We start from the raw sequence: 24,736 nt of genomic DNA, 5'->3' as shown, positions 1-24,736 counted from the left end.
TGGTAGTTAAACCAGTTGTTGTTGCGTCAGTGGTAGTTAAACCAGTTGCTGTTGCGTCAGTGGTAGTTTGACCAGTTGTTGTTGTTTGTGCGTTTGTGGTTGTTAAAGCAACTATTTGGAGAGATAAAGAGTATATTAGTCTATTGGTAAGTGTTGGGGTTTGGAAGCCTATACATATGATGAACTGTGTCAACGTGTGTGCCAATCGATGTTAACCCAATTTAGACGGGGGTGGGGGTTGTGTAAGGCCCGCGCCAACTTTGATGTCGCATAACTCCTACCGGCTCATGCTAGAGCCGCCAAACTTCGTGAATTTCCCTAGAAAATAGTTGGCAAAAAATTGTATACTGATTGTATCATTGATTTTATGTGTTGCCATGGGAACGAGTTTTTGACAGGCATATTTTGCAAAATTATGTATGCCTGTCAGAAACTCGTTACGATGTCAACACAAAAATGACAACCTCACAATAACATTGTTGCCAACTATATTGTAAGGAAGGTCACCTTCTTTGGTGGCCGTAGCACACATCGTTCGGCAGTTATACGACATCAAAGTTGGCGCCCCCCCCCCCCCCCCCTTGACTTTTACATCGGCTGCATTGGCTAGTGCTTTGAGCTGATCTAATAAGAACGCTGTACATGTCAAAATACTCATACGTAGTACCAAGATTTAAAAACTATTTATTTGAAAATCAACCAAGAAGTAGCAAGGGCATCCAGTTACGGAAACAGACTAATGACCATTTCACAATTGTTCGGATATTTTCTAAATTCAAAATTAAACGTTCAGTTCCTCGTGGGGTCTTAACAAAACCCGATCTGAAATCCTATTCGTAATCAAAATGCTACCATTGGTTTTATTGAAGCTAGCATCCCCTTCAGGTAGAGATATATCCTACTGAAAGAACAAAGAAACATACTGCTATATGTGCAACTATGCAATACAATGTTCTTGAAGAGCAAACGTACGAACGGATACAGGACAACAGTTAACTTTAACCCGATTCCCGAGTAAAGGTGTCATGATTGCACGCAAGCACAATCAACAAAAGAAGAAAGTAAAACCAATACACAGCTTTACAAATCCACTAGTTAACCGTCAACAAAGGTTTGTCGTCTCATTATGGAGGGGCATTACAAAAATGTATATAATTCCTACTCAATATTAATTTCCTAGCGGTCAAAATAGATATATAAACCGGAGATGAGAGAGGTACACTTAGGCTAACCATATCAAATATACCATTGGTATTGTCCGTGATTTCGATGTGAAAAGCATAACCCTAAAGTCAGCAGATGTGACAGTATGCACTGTAATTTTTACCACTGACACTGTTTTTCCCTTTCCCTGTGTATAGTATTGCATGACACCCCATTGTTAGCACTACTGCTTGAAAGGCAGATTTGGTTTCAAAGTCATCAAAGTGTTGCAATGTAAAAACCGTGTAAAACAAGTATTTGTGAGGACGTGTGAAAATATCCACGTATATTGTACAATCTGTTAGCCTATTGGCTATTATCATGATTTATATATCAATGGCACGGACAGTGACAAATCATAATGCAGAATTTTTTCTTCTTTATTTACAACCTACCTTGACACAACATGGCGGTGGGTACCGGTGGGCGGATTGATTTACAGACTTGTACGTTGTGTGGTCAGGCACATGCAAAGTGTCCTAAATTTGTTTTGAAATAATTCCGCTAAATCTAAAATATGAACATTGCTAGATAGCAAAGGTTCTAAACATGTTGTTGTTTTACTGTTAAATAATCAAAACAAGTCCTCTATACTTTGATGGAATAGTTCAACAAAGGCCGATTTATTTTGTATTTTATTTCCTCATACTATTAACCATAAAACACCATTTGTTTCACTACCTAGACGTCCTTATACCTATCCTAAATGAAACAGTATAACAGTAATATATGGCCAAATAATTCTAAAGCAGACAGGGCTATAGAAAAAGAAAACTAAAGAATGAAGCTCTGAATCTGACCAGAATGGAATGGGGGTTGGGGTGTGAAAATGAAATTTTGTATCAAATTAACATATACAGTTCAGTTGGACCAAGGGTTACCTACAATCATGATTTGTTTCCAGTGTTAAGGCTCTGTTACACTTGTGTGTATATTTTAGTGCGCATGGGTTCCGCAGTAACTTAAGCATTTGGGTTTAAGTACATTTTTCGGGAAGGAAGTTGTTTTCCACTTTGACCCATTATTGTTCTTGCCTCTTGTCAGCCAGCTCTCATTCTCAGTTGAATAGACTACAGATTCTACAAAACAAGGCAGGTAGGCTTGTACTAAATGCAAAGTACGACTCCAACATAGATGACATGCACAGGAGGTTGAACTGGCCCAAAGTCAACGTGAGACTATACATAAGCACTCTCGTCATGTTTCATACATTTCTGGCGGCCAAAAAACCAGAAGCTATCTACAAAAGGTTACAGAGAATTGACAGCACACATCAACACAACACCCGTCTTGCCCAAGGAGGGGGTTTCAAACTGCCAAAACCCAGAACCACCACAGCTACCAGAACCTTCCTGTACAGATGTATAAAATCATATAACACCTTTCCACAACACATCAAAGCATCCGCACCTTCACTATTAAAAAAATTCCTAAAAGAAAGACTGATTACACTAGAGTACACAAATAAGACACTACAATACTGGTGGTAGCTGGACGTATGTACATATGTATTTCAAGTTGACCTCTGACCTCTCATGCTCTTTTTTCATGCTCCTTTTATTAGATCACAGTTAATTTGGTTCATTACTGCCTATCCATTGTAGATATCTTGTACATATCACATTTGATTTTGTTCATGACTGTTATCATTTGTATCTGTTTTGTTTCATGTATTTTGATTTTAATGTATTGATGTGGACTCCAGAAAGAAAAGTGTAAGATTTGTAATAATTCAACACTAATGGAGATCCAAATAAAACAAACAAACAAACAAACAAACCCACCGTTGAGCAGTCTAGTTATCAAACCAAAGAACCAACCTCTTCGGCTGCAAACTTAACCTAAACCAAAACCATGTTAATACGCAACTCATGCGGGCTTGTATATACGTGTGACAGGCACTTAAATAACATTCACGCAACCATTAATTCTTCTGTTTGAGCAAGGGTTTTCCACAACCATGCTATAGAATAGTATAGTTAACAGATTCAATAACACTCAGACCATAATCAATTCCTGTAAAGCAACTTTAAAACAAGTATTCAGTTCCTGGTTGTTGCCTTGTTTTTGTAGATCCTTACCTGGTAACGTTATAATTACGCCCAATTGATGCCAACGTGTTCTCTAATGCTAATTTATCCCCTTGATATTTCAGGACACTATAGTCATAACGTCTACTGGATTCTAGAGACACGAATAAACAGTATGCCATAATGGATGCATTTCTTTGACTGTCACTATTGCATAGTGATTGTAGATCTAGTGCTTAAAACTGTGTCTTTGGAACAAGACTTGGATACCATCAAATTGTGCCTTGAAAAGTGAGAATCGCGAAAGTGAGATATGAAGGAGCTCAAACTGTTTGCTAGGTCGTTCGGATATCGAAAGCCCCTTGCCTTAGACTATTTGATTTGATTCGTTTTATCCCAGGCTTTTCCTGATGGGAAAAAGCGCCCCCCCCCCCCCCCCAACACACACATACACATATGGTCCCATGCACCATTGGCATCTATTACAAGGTGAATATACGGTTTAATCTGCTATATACAGTTGGAAGAAAACACAGGTATCAAAAGTTTTGTAGGAATGAAAGACTTACCGCACATAAAAATCACAAGGATGACATGTACGGAAAACATCTTGATCCACGCTCTTTGGTTTCCCGTTAAGATGGTACGGTATCTAGAAGCAGAAGGAGGAAACCTTCTTAAGGAAACAACGTCAAGACACATGTGTAAGGTCATTGGGGACCGTTACAAAACCCTATGTCTTTGCTGTTCAAAATTCTTTTAAACTAATTAAACGTAAAATTGTGCAACAAAGTCTGCAGCTATATGGCGTGTTGTACTGATATGGTTGAAGCCTATTTAACACACATCAAAACTCGAACTTTCTAGTTAGGAAGTGTGGGTGGGTGGAGGTTGGGGAAGTTTGGTGGGGGTGGTTGGAGGGGGGGGTTAGATCATGATGCCCCCTGCCGTCAACGTGACGAATGACAAATGTTAACGGTCTAGCGGCCAGACACCAAGCCTTTCTTATCGATTCCAAGTATCTTGACTTTATTTCCACGCACCACATACAATCAAAGCTGATCTTGTAAGAATATCTTACGCCTATACAAAAGATTTCACGCACCGCTGGCATTTGTTACAGGGCAAATATCTCCAGGTAATTAGATAACTAATAAGGGTACCGATACCTCTTGTAGAGCACGTCGCCATTCTTTATGCAGAAAGGCGAAGAAAACGAATACGTTGTGACAACATAACCAAGCGGCTGCCCTAACAAACTCATGTTCTTTGACACTCTTTGAGCTGTTGAAAACTAGGGTACGGTCAGTCCAACACACATGTAAATACGAGCACTGAGTCATTCTCGTGGACAGCCAATTAACTTGTTTGCTTCGTTAAAACGGGAAAAATTAAACGACAAACAATTAAGAGTTTTCAACGTAGGTGTGCAGACACTGACGGGGCTTTGCTTGTCTACATGTTGTTATTCACCGTCCACTCTGGTAGATGATTTTTTCAAAAATCGTTTCCGTGTCAATGACCTAAGGCCACTTCAATAGGTCTCGTTGAAAACTGTTCTTTCCGGCGAAGGGTCTTCCTCTTCCCTTGCCCTCATGCCCATTTTACAATACAGCTCATTGCTTAGCTATGTGTTTATCCTTAGGCTACTGAAATAGAAATGATTCTATAAGCTTTCTGACAATGGCTAGACGTAATATTCAAGGAAAATCTTATTAAATAAAGTATCAGATATTTACATTGGACGTCTAGACATCATTTTTTGCAACAAAAAATACCGCGTCTTTTCTATATACATCATATTGAAATTACTAAACACATTTTGTCGTCTTCAACCGAACGCTTGCAACATATCGTAAACAGTGTAACACGCATCTTTTAGTGTACCGTACCCGTTTTGGAAAATTGGAGCATTTGGTAATTAAAGAAACCCAATCCTCAACCTAATCCAATTTACTTGAACAAACGACATTCTGGTATCGCACTTTCTTTCCAAACAAAATTCAAACTCGACCCACAAGGTGCCGACGTAACATTGGCATTGACTGAACGGTAATGATAAGCAGGGGTTCCAACTTAAAAGTATGCACTTATGATCCGTCTGAATGTTATTCACATCGGAATCGTTTTATAGAAGATCTATACTATATTATACTTACTGCAAATTAAAACCGCTAAGGTGAGATGTATCGAAAACATTCATTTGTGACTGTTTGCTGGTACGATCCGTAACTTAATTGTTAAAGCTGACGACGTAACGTTTACATTGACACCAAGGACCGTTACAAAATCCAATGTTTCTGTTACCCAAAACCAATAGAAACTATCCGATCGCTCCATGTAGCTTTGTACCCGTAATGGCAGCTCAAATGACTAAGACGTTAATCTAATCCAAAAAGTCGGTGGCTTTAGAATTCGAACACTTAGTCACTACCTTAGTTAGCCCTTAATCGTTAATTCAATAAAAAAACCTTTGCGTGAAAAACCTACGCGAGAACAAACGATTTCACGGACCGTTGGCACTCGTTACAAGGCAAATATTTCCAGGTAATTAGAGAACCATCCAAGGGTACTGGCTTTTTCTTCAAAAGCATGGCGCCTTTCTTTCGTAACAATGGACGCGAAAAGTGATACGTTGTCACAACATAATCAAGAAGGTGCCATGAATAAGAGGTATGCACTTTTATTAATGGGTTACGTGGGGTCCTTTGCTTGACGTCAACCGACCGTTGCAGTGTAACTGAGTCAGGTTCTTTGACAATCTCTTAAATGTTGTGGATTAGGGAGTGGTCCGTTAGCGTGCACCAACTACGACAAGTTTAGGACAAGCCAAATTCTTCTTCACCATAACCCTATTCTGAAAGTTGATGAAGCATTCGACAAGTCACTTAAGCATGGAACCGAGGACTATTTTAGTCTGCATGGTGTCATTAGCGGTCATGTGTGGTAAGTGATTTTTAACGTATTTACGTGTCATTGACTTCAAGTTGAGTAGCTTCTCGTCTACCCCCCTCCCCCTTGAATGTGTTATAATCATCAAACAAGCGATGCATGAATATCTTTGGAAAATAAGTAATAAGAACATGCATACACAAAGTTTTGGTTGGTCTACTGGGGAAAAGTATCACTTTATTGAATCTATAACTGTTTATTTTGCCTTTGTTGCCAACGTCTCGACTTGACTTAATGCGGTGTGTTTATGAAAATCTGCTTTCATCATTTTGCACCTAAATTTATGTTTATACATCTTTTTATTCAACAAGAAAGGTAAAAAATAACCCTATATGCTCTCATGTGATGAAGTTGCGCATATGCTACAGTACCGCTACTTATTACCTCCACTATAACTTTATATTTTTGATATGGCTATGCATATGGTGGAGTGTAAACAGCGTAACAAAAGAATCTGCTGATGCAAGTTCAAATCATTTTTGTCAGTGAGCAATTGTTATTAAAATGAAGATCAAGTTTACGAATGGCCCACTGGATGCTTCCTATTGGTACTACTGTGGGGTATTGTGTGTATGTCTGTCTGTTCGTTCGTTCATTTGTTTTTTTATTAGCAGCATAACTCGGGAAGCTGTATATGGATCGTAATGATATTTGGTAGGTGGGGAGGGGCCGACAAAACTAGCGGTGCTGCAACGAAACTTCGTTGTTGAGATGTAGTATTTTGGGAGTGTGCTGTGGTCGTGAACACCGAGTGGTTAATAGCTCTCGTGGCAGGAAGAAAGTGGTGTAAGTGCGCCCCCTAGCGCCGTGCTGTGTATTGACTCCAAAATAAAATTGAAGTATGTCCTGAAATGAAATCATGACATACATACGAAACGGCCTGCAATGGACACATTTTTGTGAAATATCATTGGTGTTGTTTAGATAACGCGTTCTGTACGTTTGCAATGAATGTGTTACTGACACTTCGAATGCAATGCACATGTATATTAATCGACGAGGATCAAATGTAGGCCCACTTAGATGTCGCTAATGAAGGCTATCGAGGCTAAGTAACACATTCATTGCAGTGGTTCAGAGCGCGTTATCTGAACAACAAGTTATTTCGCGAAAATACGTCCATTGCAGGTCGTTACGAATGTATGTCATGATAATTAAACACTGTATTGGAGGCACGTTAGAAACAAAGGTATTTCTATATTTTCCCAATCGTCCCATAGTGTAGACATTGATAAATTGAGCATCCGTACGGCACTTGTTTCAAAAAGTCTAAAAGTGATCACTGTGATACGGTTATGATTTTATTAACGGTTTGTTCTTTAAACAATGAAATAATAATATTTTTCAAGTCGGTAGTTTATCCATAATGATTGCAGTTAATATCATTTTTAGACAACTTCAAAGTTGCATCCATGAGTACAGCACCCATGAGTACAACAACTGCTACCACTGACGCAACAACAGCTGGTTAAACTACCACTGACGCAACAACAACTGGTTTAACTACCACCGACATAACAAAAACTGGTTCAAATACCATTGACGCAACAACAACTGGTTTATCTACCACTGACGCAACAACAACTATGTATAGGCTTCCAAACCCCAACACTTACCAATAGACTAATATACTCTTTATCTCTCCAAATAGTTGCTTTAACAACCACAAACGCACAAACAACAACAACTGGTTCAACTACCACTGACGCAACAACAACTGGTTTAATTACCACTGACGCAACAACAACTGGTTTATCTACCACTGACACAACAACAACTGGTTTAATTACCACTGACGTAACAACAACTCGTTCAACTACCACTGACGCAGCAACAAGTGGTTTAACTACCACTGACGCAACAACAACTGGTCCAACTACCACTGACGCAACAACAACTGGTTTATCTACCACTGACACAACAACAACTGGTTCAACTACCACTGACGCAACAACAACTGGTTTAATTACCACTGACGCAACAAGAACTGGTTCAGCTACCACTGACGCAGCAACAACTGGTTTAACTACCACTGACGCAACAACAACTGGTCCAACTACCACTGACGCCATAACAACTGGTTTAACTACCAATGACGCAACAACAACTGGTCCTACTACCACTGACGCAACAACATCTGGTTTAACTTCCACTGACGCAACAACAACTGGTTTAACTACCACTGACGCAACAACATCTGGTTCAACTGCCACTGACGCAACAACATCTGGTTCAACTACCAATGACGCAACAACATCTGGTTTAACTACCATTGACGCAACAACAACTGGTTTATCTACCACTGACGTAACAACAACTCGTCCAACTACCACTGACGCAACAACAACTGGTTTATCTACCACTGACGCAGAAACAACAGCTTTAACTACCACTGACGCAACAACATCTGGTTTAACTACCACTGACGCAACAACAACTGGTTTAGCTACCACCGACGCAACAACAACTGGTCCAACTACCACTGACGCAACAACAACTGGTCCAACTACCACTGACACAACAACAACTGGTCCAACTACCACTGACGCAACAACAACTGGTTCAACTACCACTGACGCAGAAACAACAGCTTTAACTACCACTGACGCAACAACATCTGGTTTAACTACCACTGACGCAACAACAACTGGTTTAGCTACCACCGACGCAACAACAACTGGTCCAACTACCACTGACGCAACAACAACTGGTCCAACTACCACTGACACAACAACAACTGGTCCAACTACCACTGACGCAACAACAACTGGTCCAACTACCACTGACGCAACAACAACTGGTTTAACTACCACTGACGCAGCAACAACTGGTTTAACTACCACTGACGCAACAACAACTGGTTTAACTACCACTGACGCAACAACAACTGATCAAACTACCACTGACGCAACAACAACTGGTTCAAGTACCACTGACGCAACAACAACTGATTCAACTACCACTGACGCAACAACAACTGGTTCAAGTACCACTGACGCAACAACAACTGATTCAACTACCACTGCAGCTACAACAACTGGTTTAACTACTCCTGACGCAACAACAACTGGTTCAACTACCATTGTCGCCACAACAACTGGTTTAACTACCACTGGCGCAACAAGAACTGGTTTAACTACCACTGACGCAGCAACAACTGACGAAACTACCACCGACGCCATAACAACTGGTTCAGCTACCACTGACGCAACAACAACTGTTAACACTGACGCAACAACAACTGGTTCACCTACAACAGACGCAACAACAACTGCTACCAGTGAGGCAACATCAACTGGTTCAACTACCATTGTTGCAACAACAACTGCTACCACTGACGCAAAAACAACTGGTTCAACTACCACTGACGCAACAACAACTGGTTCAAGTACCACTGACACAGCAACAACTGGTTCAATTACAACTGACGCAACAACAATTGTTCCAACTACCACTGACGCAACAACAACTGCTATCAGTGACGCAACAACAACTGGTTCAACTACCACTGACGCAACAACAACTGGTTTAACTACCACTGGCGCAACAAGAACTGGTTTAACTACAACTGACGCAGCAACAACTGACGAAACTACCACTGACGCCATAACAACTGGTTTAACTACCACTGACGCAACAAGAACTGGTTCAGCTACCACTGACGCAGCAACAACAGGTTCAACTACCACTGACTCAACAACAACTGTTTCAACTACCACTGACACAACAACAACTGGTTTAACTACCACTGACGCAACAACAACTGGTTCAAGTACCACTGACGCAACAACAACTCGTCCAACTACCACTGACGCAACAACAACTGATTCAAGTACCACTGACGCAACAACAACTGGTTTAACTACCACTGACGCACCAACAACTGACGAAACTACCACTGACGCAACTACCACCGGTACAACAACAATTCTTTCAATTGCCACTGACGCAACAACGACTGTTGCGAAACCGTCTGATGCAACTACCATTGACGCAACGACGACTCGTTCAACTACCACCGATACAACAGCGACTGATGCAACTACCACTGACGCAACAACGACTGACTCTACTACCAAAGGTGCAACAACGAGTTTTCCCACTACCACTAACGCAACAGCGGCAGGTTCAAGCACCGATGCAAATACTACTGAAGCAACAACAGCTAATGCAACTACAACTACGAGACCTGCCACTACGGAACCTGCCACGACGAGACCTGCCATTACCCCACCTGCCACTACGAGACTTGCCGACGCCAGGCCTGGTGAGTTAAGGAATGATCGATTTATGTTTTACTAAGAATAGGTTGTAGTATCATAATGTCTACTTCGTATGTCCTGCTAACTTTGTGCTGTGTTCATATGGCAGTTAAGTAAAAAAAAATGGTACGAAAAACAGATACATACGTTAGAATGGTAATGCAGCTGATTTTTTATCACACAGGCAAACCTACAACAATTCTGGCCTTCGAAGTCATTCTCAGTGGAACTAGACCAGCGGCATTAGACGACACACAGTCGCCTGAATACAGGGAGTTGGAACAACAGTGCATCGATGCGGTAAGTTATCACCTTTTTCTTGTATCCGTTGTAAAAAGAAGTGTGGAAATTATTGTTTTTTTTCTAACTGCACGTAAAAGAACCCAACACACATGTCGAGAGGAGTATGGGTGACTCGGTATGATTGGCCAAAAACGCGAGCCGTGGCGAAGCCGCATTGTACTACCACCAGCTACTTGACAAAGCATTATGCTTCACCTCAATTGAGGGTGCCCGCTTTACCTTCTTAAAATACGTGCATTTTACCATGTACCCTTGACTGATGTACTGTTGGCACGCATCCTACAAGCACGTCGATGGTCAAGGGTAACATCGGAGAATAAAGAAGGCTTATCATCAGTACTAGTCAGAATTGTAATGTGGTGGATCTGTATCTGTATCTGTATCTATATAGCCGGTATAACCGCCATTAGGCGTAACACACCAGCTTCAGCTTTCTGGATGATTACAGAAATGGCATGATAATAAAATACAACCAAAGCAGTGTATCAAGTGATGAATACAAACTTCTATGTCCACTCCAATGTGTTCAATGTACATGCCCTTGCAAAATTATGAAAATTCTAACATTGACTGTACCTTTCTGCAGCTCCAGTCAGTGTTCAAGCCCTTACCTGGTTTCTCTGTGGTTGTGGTCTTATCATTCCCGTAAGTATAGTCGTTTTTATCTTCGCCAACATTATGTTTTGGGTAGCGTTTGTGTGTATGTATGTGTGTGTGTGTGTGTATGTATGTATGTATGTATGTGCGTATGTAATTGAACAGCATAAGTCAAAGAGGTTTGAATGGAATACCTTTATATTTCTATGTGGGTAGGTCTTGATGAGACCTGGAATTGATTAGATTTTGGGCCCCCTAGCGGCTTGTCACGGCACTGCAGCGGAGCTTCCTGTTTTTATATCTTTCATGATATGACTATTGAAATACTTTTTGTGACTCTGTATATGTGATTTGTAACTGGTGAAGAGAGGAATGTTGATAGATAAAAAATATACAAATGAATACATGATTTGAATAATTCATGAGAAAATACTATAATTCCATACCGGTAAATGACTGCAATTTCATACTTGATGCATTTCAAAGTTATGTGAATGTGAACATTGTTGAATTAAACCATACCAATAAGGACCTCATTTGCATAATTGATGATTAACGTTTGCATAACTCTTCTTTGATAAGCTCATACTTTGGACAGTTTCTGTTATCAAGATGATCAACTGGTATGATTTATTATCAATGAGGCACACCCATAATGCGTCAATCATAAATGTTGAAATAATTTGGCGAAGATATGAGGTCGTGGAACTCTAGTTTTGTAGAGCTACATGTATCTGCATTACTCCTTGTGATGCGGTTACATTGCTTGAGGAAGTTTCCAAGGGATGTGTTTTTTACATCCTGTCTTCAATGTAAATGGATAAAACTAAATTACAGATCCATTGCTACCAAGAGATGCTTCAATTAATGTATTTTCATTATGTAACTTTGGCAAAACAGGCGTAATTTTTGCTGTGTATTATGCTTAAGATGTCATCCACTTGTGTTGCAGACCGGGCAATAATTTGACCGTGAAGTTTGCTACCATCTTCGAAAGTGGCACCGCCGCACCGACTGAGGAGATCACGAGTGTAGCGCAGAACAGGACGCAAAGCGGAGACTTCTCCATCGGCAACTACAAGGTGGAGCAGAACTCATTTTCTGCCTCCAGACTCACTTACGAAGGTCAGGATATTCATGACTTGTTCTCAAGCTTTATGTACTTCGTTCTTTGAGTTGCCAGGTTATAGTAATGGCAATGAAAAACTTCTCTCTGTCTTATCAATGAAAATTGTGCCAACGTAACGTAAAGATATAGAATATAATTGTTACTGTAACTAAATATACAATTATTATAGAATCTAGTGACCTTGCTTCCGAAAATAATTTCATCAGGTTGGTATAACATAGAGTATTTGAGATTCTTTTTACACAATGAAGCTCTGAAGAAGGTGTCTGACAGACACCGAAACGTCAGCAGGTGAGAATTACCGGTTGTGTACAAAATATCTCAAATACTCTAGTGACCTTGCTACTTTGGTAGTAACAGTAACACACATTGTGAGCCTTTTGGAAGATGTTTTCTATAATTTTTGTGTCATTGAATACTGCCATATACATCTGCGACTCAAAAGGTATTTTACTCAAGTGAATGAAAACCATTCTATCATTTTCTGCCATACAGATATCAGCAGCCTAGGAGTTGAGGAGTTCTGCCCTTCCGGCTGTGGTCCAGACGCGAGCTGTAACGCCACCGAGACCAATGGCGTTTGGAGTGCTCAATGCGTCTGCGCGGACAACTATTGCCAAAATGGCGGACAGTGTGACGTCATACCTGACGTAGGGCTAGAATGCCGGTAACTATAAACGTCTGCCCGTTTTGTGGTCTGCTGCGTTTTGAAATTGCTTTTTTGCAAATTGCTAAACTCTACTGTCTCATCATCTGTCATTTGTTTTGTGTTTTTTATTCTTCTTGTTGTTGTTAGTTTTGTGCTTCACATGTGGTTTTCATACCAACTGATTTCTTATGTGTTGCTCATTATAAAGCCGTTCGCTCTTTCGATTACGCATGCGCAGCGACAGTAACTGTGGGTAGTATGTCAAAGTTAAAGTTCCCTGTCTTGTAAACAGTTCTCGTCTCAACCATTGTCTCGATTTGCATGACAATTTGCAGTCGCGTTTTGTTGATGTTTTAAAGCCAACAATCTTTGACTTATTACCCACAATTCATGTCGCTTCACATGCGTACTCGGAAGTGTGAACGGCCTTATATTAAAAGAACATTTGTTTATACTCTCCCCCAGTTGTGTTGCGGACACGCCCGGGTTCTACAGCGGGTCCAGGTGCGAGACGTTCCTGCCACAAACAGCCGTCATCGGGGCAGCGGCCGGGGTGGGAGGCGCTCTGCTCGTCATCATCATGGCGCTGGCATCTTACGTCTGCTACAGTAGGAGAGCGACTTCTAGAGCGATGCCAGGGTATGTATATGTGTCACAAACACATAGCTTGTTCATGTAGATTGGCATTGATGTCTTGACAAAATGCTAACATTAGCATATTTATACCAGTAAGAGTTTGGAAATGGCTCGTACTTTTTGTTGGTATTAACAATGGATAGCGCTACCATAGGAGAGAACCAACCGGCTAATATGTGTATGTTGCCTAAGCCTGTGGGCTTAGACTTAAGCCAAGGTGGTATAGCTGTTGATGGTTGTAAATCAATTTTCTGCTCTTGTTGTCACCGTCAGATGTCAGCTACGATTCACAAGAAGTGGAATGATTAGCGTGATTTGTAAAATCTTTTCTCTTCGAAATTCCGTTCACTGTGACTGATCTGCTCCCTCCGTCTAGCAACAAAAATGATTATGTAAAATTGAATTGTTTTGATTTTGTCATAGAATAGTCTTTATTTTGTGAACCCAGTAATTGCAATGTAACAATGTTGTTGAACTCACCTACAATGTCAGTTTCTTTATACCCATGCTTTTATCACAATGTAATAGGCATCATCTTGGCTACATTTTTCTCAAGAATAATGATAATCAATGTATACGGGCATCGACAAACAATCTTACAACACTACCAATAACACTGATCATAACAGTTTCATCATAAAGGTATCTTGACACATATGGTATGCCCTTCATTCGTTTTTACTTACATTTTCCTCCTGACCCTTTTGTATTTGATGCATGTACAGCTTTATTTGCATGTTACAGCGTACATTTTCACATGTTACAAGGTACATATTAATGAAATTGTTCTTTTTTCCCTCAGCAATGTGAACACGATGGCCTACAGCAGAGCTAACACGTCCTTCTGGAAGAACAACACACGGCAGTCCCTCACAAGACACGAGGCAAACTACCCCATGTCTGACATGTCAGCCTTCCAGCACTACTCTGATGTGTACAACCCTCTGTACGTCAATGAGCCAAACTTCCCCAGCAAGGTAAGGAAAAATATATATATTTTCAAATTTGTCGTAAGAATATGAAATATTCTTTCTTCTATATCTGTTGTTGAACTAGTTTCTATATTCGTACTTAAACCTATTTGAAACATTTGTTGTAATAGACTATTAGTGGTGCATGAATGGCATGTACTCAAGTTAACTCAATTTATGATAATTTTTATCACATAATGTCAATGGTTGTTCTGTAGTTGTTTTTTATATTGTGCGCACGCCTTTATCAAGGGAACAGTATATATGCGTATCCATATTGAACAACCTCTGAGCCGCAGAACACAGTGAATCATCATCATCATATTGAACGAGCAATAGGATAGAGCAACTTTCGTGTGTTGTATTTAATATGAGCAATGTCTGTATATTTATGCAATGCGATAACACCTGGATCTATATCATAATGAAATAATACTTGTTTCTCTATAATGATTCAGTTCAGGATACCTCGTCCTAATGTCGACCTCAGCTCGTATGATCAGCCTAAGAGGTGGTCACAGGTTTCACAGGAATACTTCTAGGTAAGTCGACTAGTTTCTAATCAAAATCAAACTGATCAACTAGACAATACAACGTTCACCAATACTTCATACAAATGCTATCACTTTAAACTATATTGTATTAGAATGTACGTTATACAGGGACATGCGTAATTCTTTTATTGGTGCCCTGAATTTAGATTTTCCGAAAGATCACGATTGAAACAGTTAGTAAAAGAACTATTTGTATACTTAATAACATCCTCTGACAACATTATACAACAAAAACTCTGTGATTTCACACACACTTGTTTTAAAAGAGGAAAGAGACATGTAAACAATACATTCAATGATAGCATAGCCTTATATGTTTCATTATTGTGTGATCAATAGATATTATTATAATAGTACAGTAAAGATTTAGTTGTTTTGTTTATCACACCGTTTAAGAACGCTTCATGAAACGATTCTCTACACTGAATACGTTTCATGTGATATTGAAACTACTGTACTGCATTTAGCCCATGTGGGCATGAACGTGCAAATAAAGATCATTGTCATCGTTATTAGGAATTGTGATTTAAGTATTTACGGATTATGATTCAAGTATTTATTCGATTGAATGGAGACCTATATTGCACATTTCTGCCACACTTGGCTAAGTACAGGTCACAACAAAACAAAACAACAAGTAAAGTTAACGGATACAAAACGAATATGACAATCTTTAGATAAATTCTACTTCTCCTCGCTTTTCGGTCATAGTAGATATAAAAGAACAGACATGTTTTCCATTGGGAGGTTTGTCTAGTCGCATTAGGAATATGAATTTTTGTACAGTACTACTGCTCTTTTGTTTCAGGAAAGATGACTCGAGGGACGTCCAAAGTAGTTTACAACGTCCGGTAGTCTACCTGCAAATCAACCGTGAATGTTCAAAATATGTACAGCTACGTTGATACGTGTTAATTGTGAATGATAAGAAAGAAGGAATCTATTATTATTATATTATCAATATGTCTAGAAGACTCAGTTTTCCATACAGGCTCTGTTATAAACTAGAGACGCACTGCTACGCTAGTAGTAGCTTAGAATAATCAGTATTCAATAACGTTAACGTTAGTAATGAAAGTTTGATGAACTTGTAGTTTAATGATCTTAAGCCTTATGTGTTTGTTGCCACTTTGATATTAACAGAATTTCTTTATCATAATAATGTGCACGTCTGTTTTTTGAACTTTATGTATACTATTTTGTGCCATGTTTGAATAATTTTCTATTCAGTGTATATAATTGTCTACATTAAACACAAACAAAATATACGTCAAAGAATGAGTTGTCTTGATTCTTTTTTATGTCCATAAATTTAATTAAGATAGCAATCTCTGGCTAAACACTGTCCATGCTTGATAGATATGATAATAATAGTCTTTATTGCATATTCCTGCCCAAAAGGGCTAAATGCACAAATGACCACACATAGCCTATAAGAAGCATAATGCAAAACATGATTTGATAAATTGCGACATTCTAACATTTAAAACTAAAAAAACAGACAAACTGTGGACTATTGCTAAACTAATGTTGACCACCTATGTAAAAGAAACAGCACATACATTGAGACCAGTTGTAATCCTACTTCAATATTTTCAATAGATCAATAAATAGAACTGTGTTCAGTCTGAAGTACATTTAAGTAAGCCACATAGCAGCAACATTTAAGACTGGCCCTCCATACTTGTACATAGTATCGTTATCACGGATTGCGTTTCAGTCTTGTAATCAATACGGGACAACTCTAGCCTCCTTTACAGGCTTTCCGGGCGGCGCCGGCGTTTATTTCCGGGGAGAGCACCTGCACTGATTTGAGATTTTCAACATATCGGGGCCAGCTTATTTTGTTGAAGAAATCCTACTTGCCTAATTTGCCTCTATCAGGCCATCGTAAGGGGGCAAGGATCGTAAGAATACGGCAAAAATAGGAATAATTGGCCAGTAGAGTCAGTCCATCATACAGGTCAGTCCCTCTACCCCCCCCCCCCTGCCCTACGCCTTCAAATGAAACCCTATGGTGAATATTCTCTCAATAGCCAGGCGTAGTTAGTCTGATAGATAATTTCCAGAGCCGAAGAACCTGGCCCCGACTCAGCGGTCCCCAAAGGAAAACAAAATCAACACCTGCAAAGGAGGCTACAAGAAACCAGCGTCCTTGTAAGAGTCACTGCCGGCCATGTTCACATAACGGTCAATATAGAGTTACAAATAAGGTTTGTTTGTGTCATCCCAATATGCTGAAAATTGCGAACCAGCGGCCCCCAAAGAAAACAATTGCCGTTGCCAGAAAGCCTGCAAAGGAGGCTACGACAAACCAGCGTCCTCGTGAGAGTCACTGTCGGCCATGTTCACCAAACGGTGATCAGAGTTACAGAAAAGGTTTGTTTGTGTCATCCCGGTATGCTGGAAACGGCGAACCAGTGCACCCAAAGAAAATAAATGTCAGCGCCCGTCAGAAAGCCTCAGGAAAGGAGACTACGACAACCCAGCGTCCTTGTTAGAGTCACTGCCGGCCATGTTTACACGTAACGGTCCAGGCAAGGTCCTTGATTTTTGTGTCATCCCAATATGCTGAATATCAGCAGTCCCACAAGAAAATAACGCCGTCGCCGGAAAGCCTTCCACAGGAGGCTACGAGAACCCAGCATCCTTGTTAGAGTCACTGCCGGCCATGTTCACATAACGGTCCGTAGAGTTACAAATAAGGTTTGTTTGTGTCCAGACCATCCCTGGTGCAGCTATGTCAGACATCTCGCAGTACCGTGATCATGACGTGGTTATCCCGCCCCTGCCACAACATCTCTCCCTCAAACTCCAACAATCCGTACTTCCTAGCGCGCATCAAAACTCCAACAACCTTATTGGAAATCCTCGTATACACTTCAAACAACGTCCCGAAATTCACACACATTCTTCCGTCTCTATCCCTCCAACCGATGGCGTTTATAACGTCAACGACTTGTAGAACTTCTCCACTGATATGAGTGTGTGCAGCCTTCCCTCTTGCTTCAGTCTTAGAGCCCTCGACGGGTCTTCCGTATCCTTCGTCGCCTCGGTGGAGTCTTGGGCCCGTTGTCGGTCCCTCCTCCCATTCGGAGAAGGGGTTGACCGCTTGTTGGTGCGCGTGTTCCTCGGTGCGTTGCTGCCAGAGCGCCGAAAGACCGGCTACACCTCCCCGGGGCTTCTTCTTCACGGGCTTTTCTGTCATGGCTAAGAAAATATCTTCGGTCTGAAATACACGCCTCAGAAATCCGTCCGATGATTTGATACGTCTCTTACTGGGTCGCCCTGCAGCCGCATAATGTTTGTCGTCGTCTGAGAGGTGAAAGGTCAAAGGTGGGATGTTCCATTCAGTGGGAGGGTGTGTCAGGTGTCGGATAAGGATAACAAATGCGTCATACGATTTTGTGATCGTGAGATTTCATCCCAATTTATAGACAACACCTACTGCACGTCCTAGTGAGGTTGACTTAAATGTGTGCACCATTGTCAAACATGTATTACCACTGGTTTGCGACAAAAACTTTTATTAGGAAATTACTGGGACAGTCATACGAAATTTACCTGTAGGCTTGCTGTCATTCAGATCATCGTAGGAAACAGTTGCGTGTTAAACGTTGTATTCACGTGACTATTACGTTTTGTCACGTGACAATGAATGTCCGCCAATCACAGGGGCTTTGTGTTCTTTTTACGATTTTAATTTCACAATAAAGTATATAATTGAAAACTAGTTTTATCATCATAAGAAGTTTAAATCGTTTTATGTACCTTTCTAACATGGGGACTCTTGACGTTCAGTTTGATAAAACGCCAGTAAGAAAATTTATATCAGAGATGCACGTAAGCCATTTATTTGAAGACAAAAAAATGAAACAGAAATGTTGCTACACTACAGAATGAACTTGAAATCACCGGTATACAGGTACATTGCCGTACAAACAAATAAAACTTAAATGACACAACTGAATAACATAAATGCATGGTTTTCGTGTGGTCATACAAATTTTTTGATATATCAGTGGTCCGTTACTGGACGTTCCTTTAGCCATTTCGCAATACCGGGGACGCTCTTGACGTTTCTTATGACTTTGGTGAGGTTGCAATACCCATCCAAGGCGCTAGGGAACTCGGCTGTGATGAAATCCATCATGTTGAAGAACGCAATGTCGAAATAAGTCAGCTGTAGTAGTGAAATAAACGCAATGAAGAAATATTAAAATAAAAAGAAACAAGAACAATGTCACCTGTTATTCTTGATTCACTGACCAAAAACAATTGGAAGGATCAAGACCTTGTTATTAATTTTTTTGTATAGTATGAATGATTATGTACACAGTTGTTAATTTTCAATTTATTTATTGCTTTGGTTGTTTAGCACGCACAGCCATGGCTGCCTAACGAGCCTGTGGCTATTACAAAGGACTAGCCCTGCTGACAAGGACAAGACATTACAATGGAGTTTCAACATTGACAGTAACGTTAGTTCACATAAAACCGGGATTTTTTCGATACGAGTTAACTGAAACCTATCTGGCAGAACACTAAACCATCCTTTTTTTCTGTTATTCTGTCAATATCATGGATTACCTTTGTACTAATGCTACATATGTTATATTTTCTCTCGAGTCGTGCTGATACCATAATATTGTAATTTGAAACTACCGTCCGCCGCACGCAGAATGACGGTGCTCTCGGACAGGTGCTAACATTTTTTCGGGAGAGAAGATTCGACATAAATATCTTGCCGCTTATGAGCTTTTATATAGCAGCTATTGTTCCCACGTTGACCTGAAGAGAGTTGTAAGGTCATATAAACGTATCCAAGCAAAAAAAAACCCACGACAAACCGGCCGAACCGCACACATTAGGTCTCGGTAACAACCCGTTTGTTGAGTCGGTAGAACGTCACTCAAAGTCGATCCCCACCGTCATGACAATTTGTACATTATTCATCGGAACGTTAGTTGGATGCCGTAGCAATGGTGATACTACTATGCCCGTGTGTTTCTGATTATATCAGGAGCAAACTTTGAGGAGAATATCGCCCTCAGTCTACTATCACACGCAGCATTTACACAAAAAGGTGTTCCTTACAAACCTTTGTCGTCTGCTGAATAACAGAATTCTGGGTAATAATATGGCGGCGGGAAAATAGACGTGCCGTAGGTTGTAACGTAAGCAACAAAATGGCGTTTTTGATGGGTGATCACACTTAGAATCCAGTTGCAGGTTAGCAGAAAAGATTCTAATAAGTTGTCTTGTAAATAATTGTGTTTAGCAGGAAGCGGATGTGACATTTGTTATATAAACAAGCGAACAACCATGCAGTGTGATTCTCCCACGAAGCCCTCAGACTGTGTCAATAATAGACGTAGACTTTTTGACGTAGCCAACTTCTAATGCATGGTTATCGAAGCTTTGTGTTCTGAATACGTTAGTCTGTCAGGTTTGCATTGCTGGTGTTATAACTTATATTGCATCTAGCACATATCCCTAAATATACCGTTTATAAAAATGCCGAATTTAAATTACCCCGCGAATTTATGTGAACTAACGTTATAACGAGCCATAACAATATTATGTAGACAGTTGTTTGTCAAATGTTTTGAAGAGAAAAGAATCTGTAACAATAGACTCCGCCTCGTAAATCTCTGTACGATAAATACCAAGTATGAATACTATATAATTATTATATAATTATAATTATAATCAATATTATTACCTCAGTTAGCTAACTACGGAACAGAACAATCCAAAGCAACGTGAGCCTAGCTACACGCTACCTCAACTCTGGTCTATCTTACATCCGGGATCTTCCTGGTCTCTCACTACAGTTCTACAGTGTCTAGGTTTCCTACTAAAGTTTTACATATATTTTGACACCTACCGAGTCACCAACGAAGTATCCATTGTCACCTGCAAACCCTTCGTACAGTGCGAGGAACGGAGGCAGAGTCTTCTCGCCGAACTCTTTCTTCTTTTCTACCTGTAAGTAAAAACATCATGCATGATATTGAAATTGTTTCGTTTCTCAGTTTTAAGATGTTTGTAAATACTGAGACGGTAAGAAAATAAGTATCGTTATGTTCAAATCGTTCCCTGAGGAATCTAAGATTACAGAGCTTTTTTCCCATGACTAAAAAGAAAATGTTTCTTGTTGGCATCTATTTACTTCCACTCCATTGTAGAATTATGATTAAAAAAATGTTTACTCGTTGAAACAAAGTAGCTACAGATACACATCTGTGTAGTACATAGATGGACTAGAATAGCAGTAATTAAACGAGTAAAAAAAAACATTTACGACAGACAATAGAAGAAATGGACTTACGGCGTCCATTTTGAATTGGCCAGGCTCTTCTCGGGGTCATGCACCAAAGTGAGGCTCGAGTTGGTGCACTCTTCTTATAAGACTGTATTGCAATACACAAACCTTACCAAATCAGGGTGTGTCATAACACTAAACATTTTAAAGAATAGGCTGTGTATTGAGTTCTTGGAAACCATTAATAAATCTTAAGTTACCTTTTTGCTTGCATCTTTCTCCATTACCATCTCCTCGAACAGTTTCCCCACGTCAATGCCACCCTCCAGCAGCATGTCTGCCCGAGCCTGATCTAAAAGTGTCTTCCCCAGCAAACCTAAAGATTACAATTTAACAAAAGATAGCCAATAGTCTTTTACCATAGCATAATTCTTCAACACATCCAACGTGCCTTTAAATGTCAACTTGTAATCCATGTTACGAGTCGTATTTCTCAGAGAAAAAGTATATATATTCCTCATACGATATATTACAGCAAGTTACATTTTTATGAAAAAGTTTCGTTTTCTTGTACATAATGGTGTGAGTAAAGCAGGAAGATTGGTACAATAGATGAAAAACTAATGTCTACAGTACCCTCGTATCCGGTAACCATGAAACAAAAAGGAACCTTTGACCTTTCACCTGGAATGGCATTCACAGATGTCAGCCATTTTGATAGTTGACCTCCTGAAATACGATGTCTCTATCGTGATAACTTCATAACACGACTTGGTTTGTCAATGCGTAACTATGTATGCTTTTTTTTTTTTTTTTTTGCTTCAATGTTTGTTTGTTTGTAACTTACCGGCTTCCCTGGCAATGAAGCGAACGACAGTCATAGACTGACAGATGACGTGACCGTCAACCTCCAGTATAGGTACCTGGCCCATCGGGGTTTCTGGAACAAGGGGATAGCGTCAAAAATGTGTAAACGAGTGAGTTATCTAGTAAGTGGGTGGGTGGGTGAATGAGTGATTGGGTGAGTGAGTGAGTGAGTGAGTGAGTGAGTGAGTGATTGAGTGAGTGAGTGAGTGAGTTAGTGAGCAAGCGAGTGAGTGATTTAGTGAGTGAGTGAGTGAGTAGGTAGATAAGTTAGTTATCAAGTTTGTTATAATTTATTTCAACAGTGCCACGTACAGAGAACAATATACCAATTTCTACACATGTGTGAAGTGAGGTAAGTCGTGTAAAGTGCCTTTCCCAAGGGTAAACATTGGAGGTGTCAGGGGATTTGAACCCGGGACCGCTGAGGAGTTCTTGGCCGAACACCCTGCCGTTACGCCACACGACCCTACAGGTCACCGATCAAGGGCGGCTGCTATAAACGCGATTAAGTTAGACTCCGGAGGTAAGGTAGGTTACGTAAACACAAGACTTCTTGTCGTGCTTGTCAGTGCTTTCTCAACTTGTTCTTCCGGTACATTACGATACACGTCTTTCAACATGGCCGCCATAACAAGCGCACTGAAGCGTTCACGACGATAGAACAGTAAAAAAAAACACACCCGTCTGCATTGTCTGCCCGATGGTCTTGGACAAAATTGCAACAAAGGAAAGGTGGTCACTAAAGATTATACTAAGGAGTCTTAATACTTGTGTCAATGTGAAAAATATAATTTAAAAGACCACTAAAAGGTGACCACATTGAACTGGTAGCACATGCGCTGTGGCATGCAATAAAGCAAGTCAGTATGATATGCCGTAACTCCCAGTAGCTAGGCTTTGGGGTGTCTTACCGGGCCCAGTCTGCTTATGATTGAGCCGTTTCTGTCAGCCTGTCTACTTAGCTGCCATGTAGAATTTCGCAGCCTTTCTACTCAAGCTGCAATAAACAGGGGGGCGAACTAATTTAATCCAAGGCCGTAAACACGCCCAGAGTGGACTAAGCTGTCTGGGCGGGCGGGGGTCACTCCTAGTCTCCAAGCAGACCTACGGGTTGGCAAAGACCGTATCCAACAGGCAGAAGGAGTTTTTATAGCCAACCCAAGTCTCATAGCCAACCCAAGGTCTGCCACAAGTTGGTCTGAATAAAGGCTATCAACATCTAATTGTTACCTATTCAAACTGCTTGTGTTTATGAGCTGATTAGTCTCCGCCCGCACGGGCGTGCAGGGCGGCGCCAGGTCGGCCTGTCCAGTCTCCAACTGAGACCCAACGGCTGCAAAGACCGTATCCAACTTGCAGAAGGAGTTTTTATAGCAATATCTAGAGTATAATTTACTTCGTGGCGTGTTTTGTTTCGCAAAAGAAAGGTTTAGCTTATAAGGTTTAACTCCGACGACACGTGCCGCTTGCAACTAACGTTACATGCAAGGGGGTGGGGGGCGGTCCGAGTGTTGGCTTGAACCTGAAACAGTAAACATTCCCTACGAATGTTTTTTGTGTTTTTGTAAGAATGGTTCTGATGATGCCTCAAACATCACCAATGGGTAACATGGGTGAAGGAAACACTGTATTATTGTGAGAACTTAAAAGGCGCGAACCTCCCACTGCGACGTGCGCGGGTCACTGGGCTTGTTTCATAGAAATCGGTCATAAAAAGATTAGTACCCCGGACATTCGTACGGCTGTTAGCATTACAACGAGGAGGGGCAGCGACACCTTTATTGAATAGAAATGCTCCGCCCTGTTTGAGTTGTGGCAGACCTTGGGTTGGCTATGAGACTTGGGTTGGCTATAAAAACTCCTTCTGCCTGTTGGATACGGTCTTTGCCCACCCGTAGGTCTGCTTGGAGACTAGGTCACTCCAGCACCGTAGAGATATCGGTGAGCCCCCGATGGTATGGTTTCTAGGCTATATCTATAGACCTACTTGGTTTGAGCTCTAGCCACTTGTCCCGATCAACCCTGACGTCCTCGTAAGGAATTTCATCTGCAGCAAACAGCAGCCTTATCAACTCAGCGCCACCACGGGCGTTCAAATATGTCAACTTGTAAGCCGGCATTTTTACCTTTCTGGGGCAACGTACAACAATACACTGGTGAAAGACGAGTGGTGTTGACTCGGAAGGGAGTGTCTCAAAAGTGTTGCGGACGTTCGTAAAGGAAATCGTTTCTTTATTTTTCATTTGCTTTTGGACAGAGAAAAGGATAAAATGGATAAAATTCATTAACTTACTCCAAAAATAATTACTCAAGCA

At 40.6% G+C, this 24,736-nt stretch overlaps 3 protein-coding genes across 5 annotated transcripts; 1 reads left to right on the top strand and 2 right to left on the bottom strand.

Annotated features, from left to right (window-relative positions):
- The first annotated feature begins 3,873 nt into the window (after positions 1 to 3,873).
- Positions 3,874 to 10,297, top strand: LOC136449362 (mucin-22-like). Its single transcript, XM_066449377.1, has 4 exons — positions 3,874 to 3,937; positions 7,837 to 9,045; positions 9,214 to 10,156; positions 10,267 to 10,297. The coding sequence occupies exons 1-4, from the start codon at positions 3,874 to 3,876 to the stop codon at positions 10,295 to 10,297; spliced, it is 2,247 nt and encodes a 748-aa protein (XP_066305474.1).
- Positions 10,298 to 18,029: 7,732 nt separating this feature from the next.
- On the bottom strand, positions 18,030 to 18,494 carry LOC136449361 (actin-binding Rho-activating protein-like). The gene has a single exon (XM_066449376.1). The coding sequence runs from the start codon at positions 18,492 to 18,494 to the stop codon at positions 18,030 to 18,032; it is 465 nt and encodes a 154-aa protein (XP_066305473.1).
- Positions 18,495 to 19,124: 630 nt separating this feature from the next.
- Positions 19,125 to 24,586, bottom strand: LOC136421279 (glutathione S-transferase 1-like). 3 transcript variants are annotated; one of them, XM_066408508.1, is made up of 5 exons: positions 24,409 to 24,585; positions 22,402 to 22,494; positions 21,815 to 21,930; positions 21,177 to 21,275; positions 19,125 to 19,469 (listed from the first exon to the last, which is right to left on the bottom strand). In XM_066408508.1, the coding sequence occupies exons 1-5, from the start codon at positions 24,539 to 24,541 to the stop codon at positions 19,305 to 19,307; spliced, it is 606 nt and encodes a 201-aa protein (XP_066264605.1). In that variant the 5' UTR covers positions 24,542 to 24,585; the 3' UTR covers positions 19,125 to 19,304. The 3 variants fall into 3 exon arrangements, with proteins under 3 accessions (XP_066264605.1, XP_066264607.1, XP_066264606.1); XM_066408510.1 differs by having other exon boundaries at positions 19,357 to 19,469; positions 21,206 to 21,275; positions 24,409 to 24,586; XM_066408509.1 differs by having other exon boundaries at positions 19,365 to 19,469; positions 21,173 to 21,275; positions 24,409 to 24,586.
- Positions 24,587 to 24,736: the final 150 nt, after the last annotated feature.

Source organism: Branchiostoma lanceolatum, chromosome 15 (genome assembly GCF_035083965.1).
Source record: "Branchiostoma lanceolatum isolate klBraLanc5 chromosome 15, klBraLanc5.hap2, whole genome shotgun sequence".
NCBI classification, from domain to species: domain Eukaryota; kingdom Metazoa; phylum Chordata; class Leptocardii; order Amphioxiformes; family Branchiostomatidae; genus Branchiostoma; species Branchiostoma lanceolatum.
The sequence above is the reverse complement of the archived record's forward strand: the minus strand, read 5'-3'. Positions and strand labels throughout refer to the sequence as shown.

What these genes read in the sequence shown, in the direction of transcription:
- LOC136421279 (XM_066408508.1), bottom strand. Translation starts at nt 24,541, where the DNA reads ATGCCGGCTTACAAGTTGACATATTTGAACGCCCGTGGTGGCGCTGAG. An exon ending in CTTCATTGCCAGGGAAGCCG is followed by an intron (nt 21,931 to 22,401) that starts GTAAGTTACAAA and finishes TGTAATCTTTAG; the next exon opens with GTTTGCTGGGGAAGACACTT. An exon ending in GATACTTCGTTGGTGACTCG is followed by an intron (nt 19,470 to 21,176) that starts GTAGGTGTCAAA and finishes TCACTACTACAG; the next exon opens with CTGACTTATTTCGACATTGC.
- LOC136449361 (XM_066449376.1), bottom strand. Translation starts at nt 18,494, where the DNA reads ATGACAGAAAAGCCCGTGAAGAAGAAGCCCCGGGGAGGTGTAGCCGGT.
- LOC136449362 (XM_066449377.1), top strand. Translation starts at nt 3,874, where the DNA reads ATGGTACGGTATCTAGAAGCAGAAGGAGGAAACCTTCTTAAGGAAACA. An exon ending in AACAACGTCAAGACACATGT is followed by an intron (nt 3,938 to 7,836) that starts GTAAGGTCATTG and finishes CTCTCCAAATAG; the next exon opens with TTGCTTTAACAACCACAAAC. An exon ending in ACAACGACTGTTGCGAAACC is followed by an intron (nt 10,157 to 10,266) that starts GTCTGATGCAAC and finishes CTACTACCAAAG; the next exon opens with GTGCAACAACGAGTTTTCCC.